The sequence below is a fragment of the Xiphophorus couchianus genome, chromosome 5 (assembly GCF_001444195.1).
Source record: "Xiphophorus couchianus chromosome 5, X_couchianus-1.0, whole genome shotgun sequence".
Lineage (NCBI taxonomy): Eukaryota > Metazoa > Chordata > Actinopteri > Cyprinodontiformes > Poeciliidae > Xiphophorus > Xiphophorus couchianus.
In genome coordinates, this window is record NC_040232.1 from 10436616 (window position 1) to 10459552 (window position 22937).

Consider the following 22937-nt stretch of genomic DNA (forward strand, 5'->3'; position numbering starts at 1 on the left):
TTTGATACAGTAGGGGCTTCCGCACTTCCCATATCTGTGTCCTCTGTCACTTTTTTTTTTTTCAGCAGTTAAAACTGTTTAATCCGTTGTTAACACGTCGTAACCTGTTTTTCTGAGCCGCCTTTAAACACAACATGAGCGCTGAGACGCTCGCGCTGGGTTTACACCTGTGCGGCAGCGACGGAGACCTGCTGCTGCTGTGCAGAGCTGCGCAGGTCTGTGTCAGAATCATGGCAGCAAAACACAAAGAACTTTGCACAGTTTTTCCCCCAAACTAACCGACTGAGTTGAGTAATGCTGTTCAATACAGGTAATTGTAGCTAAAAGATGACTAGCTAATACCAATGCAGCACCTTAAGCTTGTTAACAGCTGGTAGGCCACTGATGTTGTTGTTTATGTTCAGCTACATAGATTCATTTTGCCCGCACAAAATAAGAGGAGAACCTATACAGACAAAACACGTTCCTGTTCTCTTGAGTTTAGTCTAGTTGCTGAAGTCTATCTCCTCCAGCTGACCTTGGATCAGGAGTCATCATGTCTCTAAATATTTTTCCTGCTTTCCTTTTAGACGACTCAACAAAATTTTTTTTAATGTGTACACTTGCTCCCTCATTTTATCAGCTGAGAATACATACTAGGGCTGTTGTAAATGAATATTTTAGTAATCGAGTAATCTGTCGATTATTCTTACGATTAATCGAGTAATCGGACAAATAAATTGATAAAATATTGGTAAATCTAGCATAACACCAGTGTTACTATTGGATATCAACATCAGTCCAATTTTTTATATTTGAGCATCCCTAACAATAACTTTTTCGTAGTTTAGAAAATTAACCTGTAACAATAATAGCTCACTTTCTAAGTTAACCTGAAGAAAAGTTACACAAAAATCTGAAATTATATTAAATTCAATAATAAAGAGGCAGGCTCACAAATACTCTTATAAAAAATGTCTATGCTCCAGCTTTTAGTTCAAGTGTTCAACTCCGATCAGTTTAATAGATGAACTTCACCTTACCTCATACCTGTCAAGCTTTGGGTTTGCGAATACGGTAAATGTCACCTGGAGTGGGGGTCTTGGTGTGGTGGGGGACAGACGAATGTAAGTCCGGGCAGTAAAAAACGAAAGACCCGGGAGGGCAATACGGAATATTTACGGGAAAATGCTAATACGGGAACACAGCGGGAAAGGGGAATGAAAACAGTAGTTTCCCTGCCACAACAGGAGACTTGACAGGTATGCCTTGCCCAGCCATTTATAGCTTTTGTGTCCTTGTTAACAACGGGATTTGACACCTCCGTTCGTCACACTCAGAAACTCATCTACCAGATATGTACCGTCACGAGGCGCTCTGCCACCCGTTTGTTGTGACTGAGATGATATGAAATTTATTGTGCTGTTCGTCCGTAATGCTACACTTACACTGTAAGCATCAACTACTCAGCCGCCCACCGTGTTCAGTCTACCTGCTTACCTGTATAAATTCTCCTGTAGCGCTCTTCCCGCGGTTCGCTCTGAACCAGCAGCTCCCGGAGGAGGAAAGCTGCCGTACTCCAGGCATCGCTCCAGGCATTTTAAGGATTGTTACTGGTCCCCAAAAAACAATGAAAACCCGGGCATTATCATCAATCAATAAAATCCCCGTGGCCGAACTTTAAAATTGGACGGTATGCTACTAACACTTAGATTTCGTCAACAACGTAGAGGCGGAAGTGAGAGTACTACCCAGGTACAAGGTTTGCTAAATAATAAAACATAAATTAACGAGGCTTCGAGGCAGATAAATTGTCCTCGAGGAATTTTAATAATCGAGGTAGTCGAATCATTTGAGGAATCGTTTCAGCCCTAATACATACATTGATTATGGAATAATTTTAAATAATTTAATGCCATGTAGTTCATTTACATTTCCACCCAAAATGCTCAAATTAATGTGCTGTTCAGTAAGGACTTTCTTCTTCAAATAGTCCAGAAACACACATAAAGCTCTTTCTGTATTGAAAGCATGAAATTAATTTAAATTGAAGAAGGAATACATTAACAGGAAGGAGATTTTTTTTTATTGTATCATACATTCAAAGCATTCTGAAACCATTTTAAAAATGATTTATTCTCTGACTTCCTTATAAATCTGATTCTGAAGTTATTAATTTTTTAATAAACATACTTAAAGAATTAACATTTGAGTTTATTAATGGTTTACAAAAGTTCAGATTTAGCAGCATATCTAGACTGACAATGTTTCCAATGCTTGGTAATTGAACCAAGGCTGATGTCATGCACTTGGAATGCCAACTCGAAGTCTTTTCTAAATAAGAATTTGTGATGACAGTCACCTACAGTATTATCAATCAGTCAAGTCAGTCAAGTTTAATTGTATAACACAATTCAGCAACAAGGCAGTTCAAAGTGCTTTACATCATAAAAACACAAAAATACAAAGTCATTTTTGAACTTCTGATCTTTATCAGAAGAACTTACTGTACCAAAACCACAGTCACCCAAAACACTACCATCATTGAATAGGTTCCAGATTATGTGGCAGACTTTCTAACTAAATCCAGTCTCTAGGATTTTATAAAATGTTCATGTAGAATTTCATTACAGCTGTTACAGTATGTCTCTCTAGAAAATAATTTCCTTTTGGTAGTTTCTTAGCTGCTGCTTTTATCCTTCTACTAACTGCATTTTTAATATCTTCACTTTTAATTTCCAACTTTGAGTTTTCCTGCTTTCGTAGCAACTTTCACGGCAACAAGAGAGGGGGGGCTGTGATTTGGGCAACTTGTTAGTGCTTTGGTGTTGTGTGTTCACATATCGGGAAAGATGAGAATTTGGGGTTTTCACTTGGCACCTTGTGCTTAAAAAAGATTAATTATAACCTCTTGCGTTGTTTTTCTGTTAGTCTTGTCATTTCCATGCAGATTTCTTGGTTCAAACATGTACACAAGCAGCATAGTTTCAGAGTCTAAGTAATCAAAGAGTATTTCTGGTTACTAACCTGAAACAAAGAGATCAAGGATTAATGGTATTAATACGATGTTAGTCTTTATAAAATATACTGATTAAAATCCAGGTCTGTGGTATATGCTACATGCATAAGTTTGCTGCAGAAATGATCAGCAGTGAAGAAAATACAGATCTAAATATGAATGACTGGCAAGTTCTTCATAAAATAGTTTCTGATTGGCTATATATTTTTTTTAACACACAGCGCTTGCATTGAAAACATTTAAACTTGTTTTCCACTTTATAGAGAAAACCTCATTGTTCAAAAGAAAACCTGAAAATAAGAATGTCCCACTTTCCCCAAGGTTGACTTCTCTTTACTTCAAAAGGTTACTATACACACAATAACCTTTTTTTTTCCAAGCAATGTATGTTTTTTAACATGAACCATACATAGAAAATGTGGCAAAAACTAAGTTAAACCATGTTGTTTTGAGATGAACATGCACACTTATTGTAACACACTACATCTACATAGCGACAGGTCTTGCCATAGTCTGTAGACATTGGTGGTCTGACTTTTAACACGCTGTGATTAGACACTTCATAAAATACAGCTGGTGGTGTTAGCATTCTCTGGCTGAGTAACTGTGCCAAGACTTAAAATGTGATAAATCTGTTGGAGCCTGAACCATTTTGAAAAAAAAAAAATATATATATAAAGTTTTATTCATTTAAAGGGGAAGCTTTCTACATCATTTGATAATGGTGTCTAAATCCACATATTGTTTCCCATCCACTTCACAAGGATTCACTGTTTCGTGTTGGTCAGATGAAATACCTTGATACTTGTGGTTGCAACGTTGCAAGACATGAAAAAGTGTATTAAAACTTTTGCTTTGCGCTGTAGATTGAATGGACGATGTAAAAGCGAACTTTCAGGACTGAGACTGGAATGAGATCATGAAAACTCTACTGCAATAATTAAAATGAAGAGAGGACACCTTGTTTCCCAGCGGCCACTCATACAGTCACTAAAACTGGCAGGAACGCAGCAGTAGTAATGAGGGTGAAATCCTCCGAGGGATTTAGCCGCCATCGTCACACATTGTTATCCGTATGATCAGTGTTTTATTCTCAGAACTGGTCCCACTGGGAAAAACTGAAAAGAAATGTGGACAAATCTTTTGTTGTTTTCAGGTGAACAAAAAGCTCTCTCTGGCTGGTTGTTCATTGTTTCCTGCTCCACGCCCACCCTGCCAGGCTTTCAGTACTCGTGGTTGTGTCTTCTTGTCAAACAGGACTTGTCACTGCTATGCAGTCGGACCTGTTCCTCTCACCTGTCTCTGCACTGGTTTCACATTTATCACAAAACAATGCAAACAAAGATCTGCAACCATTAAAGGAATTGCACAAGTGATATTTAGAAGGGAATATCTATAGTATTTACTCCTCTGCTGCATTTTGTGTGTCTACCTCTGTTGGTGCTCATAGTTTTTTTTTTTTTTAAGGTTTTACTACAGCTTAAGTGCTAATGTGCCAGTGTGACAGATTTTTCAGCGGGATAAAGGATTTTAGAAAATTGACCCAGACGTGTGGCTCAAACTAAAAGCCCCTTTAGACACTAACAGTAGTATAATTTCTCACTGTAGTGTGAGGGAAACATTTTTAAAAAGCCTGTTTTCACATGGATGCTAATGAACTCCATAAAATAAAAACCATCAAATTAAAGAAGGATACATACATAATGTATGTTTTGATCTTACCAGTGAATCATTATATCGAAAGCTGTTAAAGCTTGAATGGAAGGCATGCTGAAAGCTTGGTAGAGTTCATCTGTACACTTTTATTTTAGATGCACCAGACATCTAAAATATACACCAATATAAATTGGTTAATTTGAAATTTTATTCTTTTTGAGCCCCAACTGATTCAAACCTCTGATTTAGGTTCAGTTGATTCAACCAGGAAGTTTGTTTCTAATAGGAAATGAGATGGCCGTCTCTTAAAAGACAATGCGCTAGCTTAAAAAAAGAAAGTATACCCTTCTCAGTAATCAGCGGGAAACTTTATAGCAATCAAACATTTTTAGAACCACTGGGCAGCTTTTTGCATTTTTCCACTGGCATTTTGATTACTTTGTTGAGGAGCGCCAGATATTTACATCTGCCATCACTCTAAACCCCCTACCAGGAGATTTATTATTTCTTGTCAGAAGAAACATATTGGTAAAATTACTTTAATTTTCCAGGGGTATGAATAAATTTAATTGTCTTTTCATGTCCAAGTCTTAAATGTCTGACCCAAGCCCACTTATATAAAGTGGCTTAAACTTAATTGAACAACCCTAACAACCCAGGACCACAAAGGCTCCAGATCAACTAGAAGGCGTGGAAAAGACCTTTTTAGCATCAAGTTGGACTGAGTGCATGCCAAATATGAAAAAAAAAAAATCTCTGCTGCACAATCTATTCTCTAGCTTGACTGGAGTTTGGAGCTTCCCTCATAGAGGGATCAAATTTCTCATAGAGAAATGTTTTTTTGTTTTTTTTTTAAAGACAAAGTAAGGATTCAGTTATAAGGCTCAATGACAAAACAAATGATTAGAAGACTCAAGGTGAAGGAATGCAGATTTCTTTGGCTTACTTTGTGTATATGAGTAATGCAATACAAAGTGCTTTGCAAACAATGAAGGGCAGGAGATAAAATACAACAACTGCATCAAAACATGAGCAAAGCATCAGATAACAGCAGAAAAACAAAATTAAGACATGATAGAAATGATAAAGCACTGTGTGACCTTTATGGCTAAGCTGCAGTCCTTTTGCAAACACTGATTCACTGCAATGATTTAAAGACTGGTGTAATGTGATCCATTTTTCTGATTTTGGGCACTTTGGATGAGTGGAAGCTGTTCCTTCATTGTTTTATGGAGACCTGAATAGATACCATTACACTAATCTAAGTTGTTGCAAATGAAAGTAAGCTTTTTTTTCTGTTTCCTGTTGGACACAAAATGTTAAAGTAGCCATCTGGTTATTAATAGACTTCATATGCTTGTTAAAATTTAGATCTGAGTCTTCTATTATGGCTTGCTCTGTGGTGTTTAATCTATCAGAGTTTATTTATGTTCTGGTTTCTGACCTTTCAATTTTTGGGAAGAAATTTATGACTTTTATGACTTCAATGAAACAATAAAGTTATCAAACCTAATTGCGGTGTAGCAGTTGTTAGGCTTGGTGTCCGCATAATCATACCGATGGACTATTTTGCTGCCTGTTGTACTGGTGCATTGCAAGAACAGATTAAATGGTGGAGGAAGACGACTTTCAAATTCCTGGACGTTTTGGACAAAGTACAGATGTTCCACCAGGATAATGATCCTAAAGATAGTTTGGAGTGGATAACACTGAAATCCACACCTCTACTCCACTAAACATATATGCTGAAATGCAAGCTCAGTGCCAGGAAGCCACTGCGGTTGCACAATATTAGGGAATATAAAATTGTGATATATTTTCATATTGTGGCGGTGAATGAGCTTCAACCACATTTTCCTCAATTCTTTCTGTTTTTCATTATCACTAGAGCTTCCGATTGTTTACCATTTTTATCACTAAGATCTGTATCATATGTGGGCCAGATGCATCCAAATGGACAAGTATTTTAACTTGCTTGAGTTTGAAATCATATCACCTGGATCATTATAACCTACCAAATATAGTGTCCAAGCAGTCCTTTGCTTTGGCGATGTTGCACAGTGATGTTGCGATGACAGCTGCAATGCTTTAGATTGTGCAGCTCTTAACTAAAACCACCCAGGTTACATGAACCCTATGAATTCTTCCAAAAAGAGTGATCTGGTTTGAAACTGTTACAGTTCATGGTGACCAAGACATTAAAGCAAATATAAGTGGTGAATTTATATATTTGAGCCTGAATCCATAACTTAGACCCTTTGTGGATTACAGAAGATCCTCAATGACTTTAAGCTAAAAATAATTAAAATTGTATTTTTTTTCTTATAGTCCAACCCCCAGAGGAACATTTTCAATAAATCAGTTAAACTCCCAAAATTTACGTTTGCATAAATGAGTATATGAAACCTTAATTGTAAGTTTCCATTTCTTATATAGAGACTTTAAACATACAGCAAAAATCTTCAGCTATGGTTCAAGTGAGTATAAATTGTCAATGGCCAAATGTTATTTCTCCTAGTGGGGGATTTTTGCTAGTTTAAATTTAGAATTTTCTCAGTTTCTTCTTTTGCACATGATCTCTCTCAATCTTTTGCCGGATGCCAGGCACCAATCAGCTGTGCTGCTTCTTTTCTGATGGGTCCAACGCTTCTGGCAGCGATGATCGTCATGCTCCCCTGCTTCCTAAGAGAGTACAAACAGCCATACAGGGCCTATCCTCTGTAGAAGTGATAAATTCTCCCCCTTTCTTTCTAAACGTGTGACATCAACTCCTTTATTTCTCTAAATCAATATTTGCTGAGGAATAAACACCTCCAGCATGCAGATTAAACACATGGGAGAGAAAGGGAAAGAGAGATGACTCCAGCCAAACCAGATTTGGCCGTCGGATCTCTGCCTCTAGCTCTTGTCCGAGGCTGCTTATTTTTCTGTGCTGCTTCTGTTTAGGCTCGCCAGCATCGCCATAGTAACAGCCACAGAGTGACGAGGCTGGCCGGCTGCACTTGGCACCGTTTAAAATGAAGTGGGTGCACGTAGCGCCCTGAGGGAGCAGTTCTGAGATCAGAGAAAGATGCTTTGAAGCTGCATTTTGGCAACAAAAGAATGAGAAACCGTGAATAAAGTTTCATCAGTTTGTCAGGAGAAAGACACATGAAGCGGCACAAGTTAATGAAACAAAGAGGAGAGAAAGCTGATGAGTGGAAGAGGGCAGAGGAGCAGGGCTGGGTGTGCATGTGGGGTTTCCACCGTTATCTCCCAGCTCGCCTTGTTTCTATAAGCCAGGTCTGAATGGGCCGAATTAGCAGCTGCCCCCAGTTGAAAGAATAAAGGTGACTCAGCTGGTTTACTGCGCGGACAGCATTTCTTTCATTCCTCCCCTCCTCTGGAATGCTTTCCCTTATCTCTCTCTGAGTAAGTCTGGACTTCGCTCTGTTGTTTCTCCATTTGTTTCCTCTCCCTTATTCAACCTCAAGTGATTTAAGGGTGCCGAGTTAGTTCTGTGAAGCAACAATATTACAATTAGCTATTGGGATTCTGATGCGTAAAACTAAGCATAGACATATTATAATTTTCTTAAATTTTCCAAATTTGGTAGCAAGCGAACAACGAACAAGCTGTGTGTTGAGGGTGTTAGTCTGCTGGGAAACAATGCTACCATAATTAATATGTGGTGGTCCCACAACTTTCACACTATTAGATCAAGTTTTTTGTTACCATAGAGATTTTAAATTGGCAAATTTATTTTTCTTACAAGTAAGAGTAAAGTGAGGCAGCTTTATGCCAGCCATCAGGCAACAGGTTGGGGAGGGGAAGCATATGTGCTTCAAACAGTCCTGTCAATCAGTAGATTATCTCTGGGATACAAAGGACTTTAAAATTTACCCAAAATATTCCCTAATACTACTGACTTCCTACTTTTTTGGTTTTTTTTTTCTCCGAAGAGTTTTTGCGGCGCTAGTGGCTCGTATTTTTTGTACAGTAGGCAGACAGGAAGGAGGGTGAGGAGAGGGGGGAGGACATGCGGTAAAGGTCGTCGGGACCGGGAGTCGAACCCGCGACGTCCGCGTCGAGGACTAAGGCCTCCAAACGTGGGGCGTGCTAACCCCCTGCGCCACCACAGCACGCCCCCTGACTTCCTACTTTGAATGCATAAAACTCTGTGATTTATAATAGAGGTGTAGAAAAAACACAATTGCTTTGTTGTGAAAATAAAATCTGTTTCACAAAGAACACAGCCAGAGTCAAGATGTTAAACCTACAGTTGGTAACTACTACTAACATAGCTTCCTTTTGACGTTAAGATAAAGAGATATTTATTAGTTCTTACGAAAAAATGGATCTGATCATGTTTAGTTCAAAATGTAGCTAATGATCAGAACTCAAGAAGCTTTTCTGATGAGATGTGAAACGTTTTCAAGCAAACTGGTTAACACTGGAAAGAGATTCTTTAAAAAAACAGTTTGTTTATATAAACTTACATTTTTTTAAAAAGCGTAACAAACACTTAGAAATTAGGTGAGGATAAAAAACGTAATATATGTTCAAGATAAACCAGTAAACCTAATTGCATCACTATGCTGCTAACAGTTATCTTAAATAAGAACTAATTATTAATGCAGTGACAGTACAGAGTGACACAGAGAGGTTAAACAGTTATGAATATACAACTAAATGAGAGAATTCCTGTTCTGTAAAATATAAAATATCGGTTTAATGTTATGAGGACAATTTCATTTTAGTGCATTTAGATCATTATGACTGAACCACTTCATAAAATCCACAACATTCCAGTTTCCAATACTTTGGGGTAGAACTTGCTGTAAATCATCATAATACAAATGGTTTATGGCCACTTATTCATTCAGTGACTAATAAAATTTATTGGAACTACTAAAGTTTCTCTTTGTGTCAGACATTTCTACTTCATAAAAACAAGATCAATGCAAAGAGCAATTAGTTAATTACCAACCCTTCAAATAATTACATATTTGGGATCTGGTATTTGGTTGTTAATAACTTCAAATGGAAGAGTGCCTTTGTTTTAAAAATCCTGCTCATACACTGCATGCTGTCTTTTACCAGAGATTTACTGATGCTGCATCGTCTCTAAATACCAAGAGGGTGATTTGACTGCTTTTCCTTAAGCAGCCAGGAGTTATGTCTACATCGGCTCGTCTAATTCACATGCTCTGCAGGAGACATCATCGCTTATCCTGCTGGAGACTGACAGCATCAAGCTGCTACCAGGAGCTGACTACTTCCACTCCACTGACAGATTCCCAGGAGCTCACTGAGCATAAACTGGGGTACACAGTTTCAGAAAACAAAAATGTACAGAGACAAAACTGTGGAGACAGAAGCTACGTACACATCATAGCAACATAAACATGCACTTCTGTCACCTACTCAATCAATAATTCATATTTTATATAGTTCTGGGTTTTCAACACATCATTGTATGTCAACTATTGGCTTTTAACTAGAGGTTAACATAAATACTTTTGACCTTTTAAGCTGGCATTTTTCATAGCAAAGTGGGAATGAGAATATATATTTTGAACTTAGAACCTTTTTAATATGTCTCTGAGATGAATTTTCTGAATAAAAGGAATCATGAAGTAAATCCACCACACAACAATAATTAGGTAAGATTGGAATCACACTTGCAAGAATAGACTTTTTAGCTCAAGTTCATGCATTAACCCGCCCCCCGTGAAATAACTGAGCAAATAGGACTGCATGATGTAATGAAAACATGTAATTTTAACACTACTGCTGAACATGGCAATAACAATATATTTTTATGTTTGTTCCTTCATCATGTCCCACTATTTGTTGTAAACTTCAGCATCCCCACCACTGAAAGTATACTTGCATGTTAGTCGAGTTCAATTTTGACAAGTTCAAAGGAAAAATGTTGGATCTCGACATCTTGATTGTTTCCATCTGTTGGTTCTGCTCAAGGTTGCTGCAGTTCACCGGCTGAAGAAGCCAACACTCACAGACAGAGCTTTAGACTGCCACGAATGTGTCTCCGCTCATTTTTTGCCGAAGATGTTTATGTACTTCTATGCTGAAAGGAATATGGATACATAAGTTTCACCATGAAGCCCCTGCTGTAAGGCTGGTGCAAAATGTTAAACCTGAGGACTGACAACCAGCAGCGGCCTTACAAAGAGCGCCATGGACTTATGTATGAAATGTCTTGGTTGAAAAAGTTACGTTGAGCATAAACAGGAAATTGCATTTCCCACTATTTTTACTCAATGTTGCTTCGCAAAAGTAAAAAAAACTTCAAGATTTCTTGAAAACCAGTCCTGTACAATTGTGTGTGGTTTTTAGGCTGTGGTGGCAGTGATGGCGTAAAATGAGGTGTGATCATTGATAAAATCAGCCCTATTTAGTTTCCATTGTCTGTAAACTTCTGGATTTTAATCAAGTGAATTTTGGTATTGCAATGGACTCTGACCTGAAACTTTAAAACTCATAAAGACACTTACAAAGTCAGTCTCCTATCACCTAAAGGACATTTCCTAAATAAAAAGTCAAATGTCTCAACAAAATCTTGAGAAACACATCCCTGCATTTATCTTTAGTCACATTGATTAGTGCAATAGTGTCTTCACAGGTCTCCCTGAAAAGTCAGACAGCTTTCACTGATCCAAACCGCTGCTGCTCACGTTTACACTAAAACTAGGAAACTAAAGGACATCACGCTGGTTCTTAAGGCCTTACAAACAAACTTGCCTATCCATGTTAAGGCTGCTAGATATTACTAAATCACGGAGTGGCAATTTGCCTTAAATCAAAAAAATTCCTTCTCTGTTTCTCATTCATTAGCTTCAGCATTTTGGTTTTGATCATTTGTGCCAGGTGAAAACAGCATTGGAGACTCCATCCAATAGGCTGATTATCTTATTGTCATATTAAGATTTTTTTTTTTGCTGGATACACCCTGGACAGATCACCAATCTATCACAGGGACTACATAAGCAAGTTAATGTTATCCTCCAAACAGCTATTTGTAGAGTTTTTGATATAATGTGGACCCTCAGAATGTGTATATTTAGGGATATATACAAATATGAACCTGTGTGGATTAGGAAAAATTCAAAACAAAACTCTTGAGTCAAGAGTTTTGTGTGAAATTACTGAATTACTGAATCACTCAAGTCCAAAAAAGTTACATTTTGCGTTTCAGATATTACTGCTGACATGGATTGTTAACAAGCATCAATACTTTCATTGGTGAATGTTGTGCTTTTCATTTGCCAATTATAATTTTCTGGGATGATACCTTCATGCCAAGATGTTTTAACATACACTAAATGGCAGCCATGTTTTCTGCAGGGATAATTGCTGGACACGCTCAGCCTGCTGGAAGTTGCTTAATGTTTGTAAGTACATTAAGGCCGGGTTTGTCCATTTCATGGTTTATTGCTATCATGTAATGCTATCTGGGACTGCCTGTATCCTACACCATGGTTTCCAGTTTATTATTATTATTATTATTATTGGCAAATCTTCTCAGACTCTTATGGTTTGAGTGTAGGTGAGTTGAATTTTGCCTCCTAAATATCAGATTTGCCCTTGTTGGATTAAAATGAACATCATCAGCTTCATCATCATCTTATTTGGATCTTCTTTTGTCTTCCTGTTTTTAGCCAAAGCAATAAGTATCATTCCTTCTGCTTTGTGGCAAAGAAAGTTAGTAATATGAGGAAATGAGGTGAGAAGTGTTGTGGCATTCAAGTTATTAATAAGTACTCAGTCCCGGATGCTTGTGAGTGAGCGGGCAGCATTTTTTCTGAATGTGTAAGGATGACTCAGAGCTGCGGCTGGCAGAAAGGTGAATGTGTGATGCCTTCTGAGCCAACATGTTGATTTGAAATGTGGTTTGGGATGATAACAGATTCTGTATCTTTTTGTTTGGCCACCGTTTATTTTATCTCTTATTCTCTCTTGTTTAATATGGAAGACTTTCCAAATTCGTTGTCATTAAGGACTTAAGAGCAATGACAGGGTTGCCTCTGTGGTTTGAAAGCTATTACACTTTATGGCTAATAAGCTGTAATTTCCATTAGTGACATCCAAAGTTGATTAACCAAAGTCTGGATATAGCAAGTTTAAATGAGTAACTTTACTATTGTTTAAGGAAACTCAGACACATAATTTTAATTAGGTTCACTTTTTTGTTTTCTCTTTGCACATACATATTTTCTAAGAATCCATTAAAAGTTGATTTTTTGATTGAAATCTGCACCCAATTAGTTATAGATCAAGCTTTTTATCTCCAGATGAAGGATCTCATCTTATATGTTCTTTCCAGCTACACAAACTACTTTCTTCTTCCTTTTCTCTGTTGCATCGATTTCCGATCTTTTAGACCAACCCTGTGAGATGGAGATGGATGCTCAGGAGCAGTCCACATGACTGTGTGTGCTTCAGGAAATCAGCAGGGCTTTGATACTAGCATATGTTTTCATGTAGGAATTGAAGTGCAGAGATATCCAGAGGGAATCTGAGCTCCCACCAGCAGACAGACAAAGACTGCATCTGGGTCAAAAAACATTTCCCCTGGCTGGGCTGGAGAAATATTTGACTCCTCAAACCGCTCAGAGCACAGATTCATGGGGAATTCAGAGTTGGAGAATAAGAAATCATTTCAACTCATTGAGAAGTTCATGTTAGCCTTCCAACCTAACATCATCTGGCCCCTTGAAGATGGCTGCTGACGGTTGGTATGTTGCCTGATGCAATGGGTGACAGTTTGCAGAAGTGGGATACTATGAGGACTTTTGGGGTGTGTCAATAACTACTTTTTACATAAAGATTTTTCCTTTCATTTTAAAAGTTGCTTTTTATAATCATTGGTCTTTTTAAATTCTGTGTAACATTGAAATTAGAAGAAGATGGGTAAAAAATTGTGGAAACATGGAGGAAAGCAGAGGTAATGGCTATCAGATGCAGTTGCTAGTTGAAGTTGATTGTTTTATAAATAAAGGTTAAAGTGTTATTGTATTTTGTTCAGAGGCTGTTGCACTTCACCTGAATAAGACATTTAGTGTTGCTGTGTTTTCTTGAAATCCTCTTTTGTTGCACTTAATATTGTACAAATAAATCCTGGAAAATGTTACAATCTTTTCTGTCAAAACACTTTGAGCCACATATCAAAGCGAGCATGAGGTCAAATCTAAAACTGAAGGGAAGCTTGGGAACAGCCAAATGTGTTTCTTGGTCCTTGTGCCTTTTTACCTGGGTATGTATTTAAGCTAGTCATACTTGGAGAAGTTTATGCAGATGCAAAGAAGAAGCTTATTGTTCAAAATTAATGCAGCAATGATTGGATTCTGTCCAAACAAAAGAACAGTCTTGTCAAAGTTAGATTGTCATTTTTCTGTGGACACGGTTCAAGACGAATAGAAAAAGTCTCAGTTCCCCAGAGAGGGAGGACAAGACAAGTTCTTGGTACCTTGGTGAGTCACACAGAAGGTTTTAGTAGGACACTTGAGTGTCTGTTGTCCAAGTTTCCAAGTTACAAAACATCCTGAATAATGAGTTTCAAAGGTCACATGTGGAGTAGTAAACCATAGTGAATGTCTACCTCCAAAAGGTCACACCATCATTTTTCCCCTTCAAATTTAGCTAATTTTTAAATCCTATCTGTTATCACTGAAAATTTCATTTTCATTGACATCTTATAAAACGCTATATTTAGTATTTTTATTGCACCTAGAAAATGGCTGATGACTGAAATTGGACGATTTTCTTCTTGACTGTTGCTAATCGGAGATTGGCCAGGTGATTGATCAAATATTGCTGTCAGGTTGCACTGATGACACCGTTTGATGACGTTTTATTACTGAGTGAAGATGACTCAAATTTAGCTATTTTAGGTATCAGTGACTTTTAAAAAAAATGAAGTTAGGTATACCTTGGAGAAGCTATGTTCTTTGCCTTTGTAGCCATGGCTTGACACTGGAACAGCGTTGGTGAAATAACATAAATGTATCAGTCTATTGCTGTTTTCATTTTTTTGGATTTGCATTGTTATTTTATTTCTTGATATGTTTGAAGTATCTCCTACTTGTTCTGTCCAGTGCAGCTATTTTTTATTTTATTTCAGTGGACATTAGCACAATACTGTAGGCATTAAAACCATCTTCTACAGCTACTGGTTAAGAACAGATTTTTTCTTTTAAAACCCATGTCAGCATGGTTGTCCTAAATGCAAATATCTGTCTCTCTATTTACTCAATAGAAATTGCAGACCCTTACCTTAACTCTGGAATTTCGTAAATGCCGCCAGCATTTGCAAATTTAATGTCACATAACAGAATCAGGCTGAAGGTTTAAAAGGATAAAGATAAGCAAGTACTCTGTAATCCTTTCAGCCGCTCTGGTATCTGCTGGAGTCAACTTCAGGTAAATCGCTCCTACCTAAAAATGATGGGCATTAAAACAGAAACTATATTGAATTGCAGTTGTCTTCACAGTATGAGTGTGCGGTATCTCACAACCACAGAGGACTGTTTAGACATTATTACTTGGAGGACATGTCTCAAATGTTATGCACTCACTGCATATTTCGCCAGGTGGCTGGACTATAACTGTCCCTTATTAGCCAAACCAGATTTGGTTTTATTGCTAAAACTGAAAGTGTGGTGGGGACATTATGTCATGGTAACTAAGGAAACACATCTGAAAAATGTGGGTTTTATGATAACCAGAAATACTGAAATTGCAATTCTGAACAATAACACACTTACATATTTTCCTGATATTGTGTAGCTCTAGTAATTAATCAAAACTGCAAAAGTACAAAGTGAGTAAAATGAGTAGTACCCATTAAAGCAGAAGGGATTCCTCCATTGAAAATATTCATATTTTTAAGTAACTTCTAACTGCTGCTTCCTCAGACTGCAGTTGTATATACCTTGTTCATAATAGGGACAAATTGGGAACTTTGATACTTGTTCCTGTATAAATGACTTCCACACTGAAGAGCGTTGTTCTTGGGCCTGTTAGTAGGTATGGTTCACTCTGTGCTTGAGGAAAAGAAGATTTTTCTGAGCAACCAGGCAGCGGTTATGGCTGGTCAATCTTAAAATCAACAGATTCTGTCTGCTTCTCTATTCATCTAAGATTATCGGCCTCAATTATTTATTTAATGCTAAATTTGTGAGAGGACAAGATTTGGAAGTGAGACATTTTCCTTTTTCTAATTTTGAGAAAACAAAGGTAATATAGACAGAATGCTAGCTTCTGGATTTGTATAGACAAAAAGAATGACATTGACTTGCCTGTATTTGTGCATTTGCATTCAACAGCATTGTCTTGCAAGCTTGAGTTCACCATCTAATGTCTCCTACAGTGATTGTTTCCTTAATGTGCCACTTCTCTACCTTTCTGCCTACAGGCAACCAATGCGTCAGAGAATCCTTCCAGTTTACCCAACACACAGCAGCCTCGGGGTCACCACAGCTTTGTCCAAGAACACTTTCAGGCTCAGTACAGGTGAGTGTTGCTGAGATAAACAGCAGGGAGATACATCTACATTAGCATCAGTATTGACTGGTTTTAGTCATTTTTTGTAACATTTTGGTTATGATCCCATATGTACAACTGCGCCAAAATTAGCAACCCAGGTTTATTTCCATCGTGTTGCTGTTTGTGTGTATGTTTTGGGAGGGAAAAGAGAGTGGTTGGCCATGTGGTGTTTGTTTGGGCATGTGGCTGTAATAATGATACAGTATAGGATTAGGAGTATAGGATTGGGTGTTTAGCTGAGGCAGAGAAGCAATTTCAGCTCTATGGTCTTTTTTCTGGTGTTGAAAGGAAAAATCTATATCAATTATAGTTGGTTGTTGACCATAACAGCATTCATATCGGTGGATCCCTAATACATATGTTCAAACACTCCAGAACTTCTTGTAGACATGCTCCTTGTTTTTTTTACTTGTTATATTTTGAGAATAATATCAAAGAGAATGTTGCTTCGCCTCTGCAGCCTGTAGGTGTTTCTGGCAAAAGAATGGAAAGTGAGAATAAGGAGGACTACTTTTAAAACTTGGATATCTCATGAATTATTCAGGGTGCTTGCTGTGTACTGTAGATAAGGTGTTAGGGTTGATTTTTTTTTTTTTTAGTAAGCGCAGGGCAGTACATGCCATTAGAGAGTATATCTATTCAGACATGGTGGGAATGGATGAAAATAGGTCAGACAGACCTATGGAGGATCCATGGGATTTATCTACAGTTCCGGCTCTCCATGCTTCACTTGCAGTACATAGTCAGCTGCCTTCGTCTATGGAGAATTTAGCTTCATCTTTGAGGATAAGGATTTCCGTTAACCTTTTTTTAATGAGTTGCAAATTTTAAGTTCTAATTCACAGGAAGTTTAGTTTGTCATCTAAATTAGATGTGCCTTTCTCTTCTTTTATGCAAGAGGGATAAGCAGTTTTAGAAAAGGGAGGGAAGGATAGGTATTATGTATTTTCAAGGCACAAATTGCCATTTTATAACACAATCAAGTAACTTGTTACCTTTGGTTATTAAAATGCTGCGTATATAAAAAATAACTTGAAAGATATGTAACTTTACCGTTTTATGCCTTGAAATTGTTTTATGCCTTGAAATTGGGCTTCCATTTCTTTAAGAAGCTACTGCCCTTTCTGACAGTAGCCCTGCCCTGCCTTCAGCATGTCATCACAACAATCTCCATTATACTGTCTACAAACATTCTTGGGAGTGTTGGACTGAGAAGTAGTTTTTATGATGAGCTTAGCAGACTTGCAGTTTCACCAGACCTTTGCTAACTGCTGGTGCCACTAGTCTAGAGGAGCTGAGTGGAAATAGGTGTGGGGGAGGAAAACTCTGAGGCGGAAGCTCGGCTGATGACTGCAGCTTTAAGGAGGAGCTTTTTGGAAATAGGCAGTGTTTTATGAAAGAAAGTGCTTAAGTACCCCTGAGACTCAAGGATTTCTCAAACAGGCATGAAAGAACTAAAAAAATCCATGTATGTTTTTGATGACGTAATAACATTAAAACATGAAATAAAGCTTAAAAAAGTTGATTTTATATTATACCCCCCCCTTAATTTGTCCAGTAATCTCTAGTTTAGTGCTACTTTCTGCTGTTTTTATGGCTCTGCCTGTCTTCTAATGGATCTTACATGAGTATACCGACCGGCGGGCACCACAGGTCACTTATGCTTTATGCAACAATGTATCTGCCTGTAAGGCTGTAAGACATGTTTTATAGTACAGCTTCACATGGTCCATTTTACAAAGGAGTAAGTGATGTAAGCCAAAGACAGTTTTGCACCCCCTTGCCGTCATGGATACCGCGTTCTGCACTATGCTCTTTGTAATATCATGGATGTTTTTGATCCTCTCCCACCTAGAACACAGTGTTCAAAAGTTCACCTTAAATGACGTGGATCAAACAGACATAACATAGAAAGGATTTGAGTCTAAAGATGCACCCAAAAGTGGTCTTGAGATCTGAGTATTCCAGTTTATCTGCAAGACGCATTTAAAAACAACTACAACTTTGACCAAAGTCCTATACAGAAATGACAACAAAGTACAAAACGACAAACTAATCAACAATCCCTCACCTACAACTCCATGTCTCATACTGTATTGAAAACCAGTGAGGAAAGATATGTTTTTAAATAAGATTTAAAACCATCAAGAGTTGGATTGATGTGTAGGTTCAGTTTATTCCACAGTTGCAACATTAAACGCTTGATTTCCTCTGTACTGAACTGCTGTACAGCTGAACAAATTAGTTTTTCAAACGTAAAACTTGAGTCAAATATAAAAATTTCTAAGGTGTGGCTTAACTAAAAGTTAGCACTCTGATTATGACTTGGTCCAAGCAAACTGTAATCATGTTAATTATGATCGTTGAGTTTATGTTGAGGGTGATGTTAGCATATAAATGGAAAAACACAAATATTTTTTCTTAAATTTAAGTCAAAAGAAAATATATAAAACAATTATCAGCGAGCAGTCGATTTAAAAACTCAAACAATGAATCTTTCTTCGGTGGGGAAGTTTTTACTGAGGGCTGAAGACTATTTTTAGTATTACTGAGATATTTAAAAGCAAATAAGAGGAAGAAAAAAGGCATAAAACACAAAAAAAACATTTTTAAAAGCAGATTTTTTTCAAAGAGCATATCCAAGATATTTGAAAGACAATGGAGTTTGGGAAGTAAAAATATCGTAGCACAATGCTTCTTGTCATGCTTGTGGATGGCACTTGCAACGCAGTCAATTAGCTGCTTTTATTTCCCTTGGTGCCAATTGGCTGTAACACCCAATTAGCACCAAGAAAGACCATGGTTAAGAAAAACCAGAGATAAGAAAGACCATGGTGAGACTGTTTCCACTCTGTGCATTAATACATATTAAAGTAAGTGTTATTTATGAGCTATTAAAATAGAGGATCTAGCAGTATGATGTGGTCCCTAATGCCCACAAACAACAGGTGTCCATCGTACATCTGTTCAGGTGGTTTTCAGCACAGTCAATCAGCTAATCAAAATACCAAAATCAGTGCATTCAGGCAAATGGATGTTACTAAGATGAATAGCTGATGTTAAGCATTAAAATGTGGAATAAAAGGGACTTAAGTAACAAGAAAGTGACATGCTTGCTGGGGCCAGATGGGTTAGTCTGGGTGTTTCAGAAATGTCTGGCCAGGAATTTTATCCACAACCTCTTCTCTGAGAATGATTTGAAAAAGAGAAAATATCCATTGTGTAGCAGCTGTGTGGGCAAAAAGGCAGGCAGAAAAACACATGAGGTGCTACTCGTGTCTGGTAAAAACAGAGCATGTGCTATAATTCACACAGGATCACTAAAGTTGGACAATAATAGATGGAGAAGGTGTTGCCTGGTCCAGTGAGTCTCAATTTCAGTGATGATCCATCCTGTCTTGTGTCAACACTTCAGGCTGGTGGAGGTGGTGTAATTCACAACCTAGCTGAGTATTATTGCTGACCATGTGTACAGCCAGCAGCTACCCAGAGACCTGAACACATCAGATCAAAGTTGTCCCAAATTTATCTTCTTTGAGGTTTCCACTTTTTCTCTGTAATGGACTGTGATGGAGCATACTGAATTTGAAAGATCACATATTAGTTTTCAAAGCTCTGATCGATGCATCTCTATGGAAGTAAACAGCATTTCCTGTTCAAAACACATCGATGTTTCAGGGTTTTACAGAAGAGAAAATCTCACCAGATAAATAGCAATGACTATGCAGTTAGTCTGTCACCCTGGAGAATATTTCCGGTCGTGTTTGGTCTATCTCACACATGTTGACTTTCAGCTGATTAACATGTTAGCCAATCAATAAAAAGGTCAGACTCTGGCACAACTATGATGTTTATGATAGCTGTGTTAGGTTAACCAACCTTTGCTTCCTGTGATTATCCATTTCCCTGTCTGCTCAATCATGGATCGAATGTCTGGGGATGGCCCATATCCCTGTAGAGCGTAAATACCCATGATGCTCTCAGACTGGCTAATTGAAAAGACTCGCACTAAGCCTATTCTTTGGGGAGTTTAGAGAGTGTTAAAGTAAGAGTGAAGATTATCTTGAGTGTCATCTTTTTTTCCCTCTTTGTGTTTTCTCTTTGGTTTTCCTCGCTATACTACACATGCCTGAGTGTTTGAGACATAACTGGAATATAGCAGCTGAGAATTCATTTGCTCATCCCAATAATAGTGAATTTTCATATAAATGTCTTGTCCTTGCCTTCCACAAACACTTAAAAATGTATTGCTCTGTCTTTGTTCTATTTCTTGTCTCTGACACACACACCGCCTCTCTGATCTTTTTACATCCACACTAGAAACAATTTCGGCTATATTTAGAGATACTGAAGGGCTCCTCTTCATGCTTTTACTATTTGTCTTTTGGAGCAAGCAAGGTAATGGTTCCTCCTTTCAGAAGAGTAGCAGTAATTGGATTCCGTAGGGCATGCAGTCACACAGATCTTTAATCACTGCTCAGTGAGGACCACAATTCACTTAATGCACTGGTTGAAATATTCATTTTTTTTAAAAATATTTAAAGCTAAAAGTATAAGAATATTCTAAAAAAGTTCAATATTTCACCTGTTGTACAAATTCTTTACAGATATAGTGACATACTCCAAGCCTTTATTTGGCTTAGAGTATAATTGTTATGTTTATGGCTTACGGATAATGAAAAGCCAAAATTCCTTCTCAAAAAATTAGTATATTGTGAAAAGGTAAAGATTGGAAATTCAAGTTACACCCTAATCAGCAAACTGACCAAACATATGTTAAGGTATCTTGAGCAGACTGGCTGTTTCCAAGTTTATTTATAGAAAGTTGAGTGAAAGAAAAAACTGTGGAAGCATGGCAAAGATGCACCAGAAACAAGAAATTAGAGGTAGATAAGTACTGTTTAATTTTTTATGTGGTAATCAGTTCTGGAGAAAGAAGGGGAGGCATATGATCCCTATTGATTAAAGTCTTGAATGAAGTTTCCACAGTTGGTGGTGATTTTTGGTACCATGTAATCTGTTGAAAATTTTAGACTGTGTTTTCTAAAACTCACAGTCAACGCAACCGTCTTCCAGGAATATTTAGAGGGCTTCATGCTTCCTTGAGTTAAAAAGCCTTGTGGAGATGCTGATTTCATTTTCCAGCAGGACTTAGCACCTTTTCACAACCAAAGGTACTAAAAGGTGATTCAGTGATCATGGTGTTCTTGTGCTTGAGTGAATAGTGATGATTAAAAATTATATATTCTTATTTGAAGGTATATAATGTGTGTATACAGTGAATATTTTTTTAAAATTTAAACAGAACTCTTTCAATGGATCCAGTTAAATATTTCAATATGAAACAGACATTTGTGTTTTGGATCAATGTGAGATTGTCACGGGAACAATTCAACTCTCATAGTTATTATAATAAAAATATATATAAGTAAAATTATTTCTCTCCTTTTATCCAGTAAAAAATGGTCCCAATCTCTCCTCCTGCTGCTAATAAAACATTAAGTAATACTATTGTTATTTTGACTTGATACAAAGAGTGTATTAACAACCATTCTTTTTAAAATCACAAAAATCTTTCATCCATTAATGACACTAGTTTTACTTCAGTTAAATATAATTAAAAAAAAAAGACAAAATTCTGCTACACCTGCCAATTTTATAATTGGTGTTTATGGGACTTGCACAAACATGCACTTTATTGTATGTTTGGCTATGGAGTGTACAAATGCTCTTAACAAAATTTTACTGTTATAGTTATTATTACAATAGCAATTGAATTATTGTAGTGATGTGATGTTCTACTCTTTAATGAATAAACCTGAGGGTCTAACAAGCTGATAATTAATCTACCAGCCAGCCACTTGCTTAAAGGGCAACACACATGGGCAGACATGTTTTTTAATTAAGAAACCCCCACCAGTGATGTGTGGTTGAGGGCTGGTGGTGTAAGGCGCATCATTTATCCATCTTTTTTTAAACCTGTTCTGTTCATTATGTTGATACTTTTGATGCAACAAACCACGGCTGGAGCGCAATCAAAGTCAACAAGACATGTCAACAATACCATCTGTTACTGACTTTACTGATACAGATTCCATTTAGCAGACATGCTACTTGTAGCTTAGAGGATGTTACTATAACTGCGCTCCTTTAGTTTCAATCCATTTTCAGGGAGTTAACTTAAACTTCCTTGTAAGAGAACCATGTAAATCAACCAACACTGTGTGCAAACAGGTGAAGGATCGTCCAAATTTTGGCAGTTTGGCACTTTACTCCGACTCATTAAAGGAACATCAAACTGCAGGAACAATGTGAGAACATTTTAGTAGATTTGAAACCATTAAAACATTGAATATTTGTATTGCAGTTTTTATTTGTAAAATGCTTGATTCTTTTACTTGTCTTTAAAATATTTTTTAATGAAGTTGTGTGAAGTTATCAGTAAAACAATCAAGCCCAAAATTATTCATTCCCGTGGCAGATTTAGATTTGAATTGATCTTTTAATTTTACCAACATGTTGACTGGAAGTATTAATGATTTGATTGGTCCAGCCAGACTCCTGATTTTAATTTGGAAGAAAATTTGTGGAAAGAATTAAACATGAGGGAGATCACATCCTCCTACTACAGGTTGGAGAGCTATTACCAACAATATCTTCACAGTCTCACTTCAAAAAGCTCGAACCGACCCTTTAAGCCCATCATCTCTCTCCCCACATGATCACAGTGTAA

The 22937-nt window shown here is 37.3% G+C and overlaps 1 protein-coding gene across 1 annotated transcript in view; it reads left to right on the top strand.

The window, feature by feature from the left end:
* The window catches only part of usp43a (ubiquitin specific peptidase 43a), a 127489-nt gene that overhangs the window by 26340 nt on the left and 78212 nt on the right, over window positions 1-22937 (top strand). The window contains exon 4 of the mRNA XM_028018045.1: window positions 16074-16171. Coding sequence (XP_027873846.1) covers window positions 16074-16171 — 98 coding nt within the window. The remainder of the gene's footprint in view (window positions 1-16073; window positions 16172-22937) is intronic.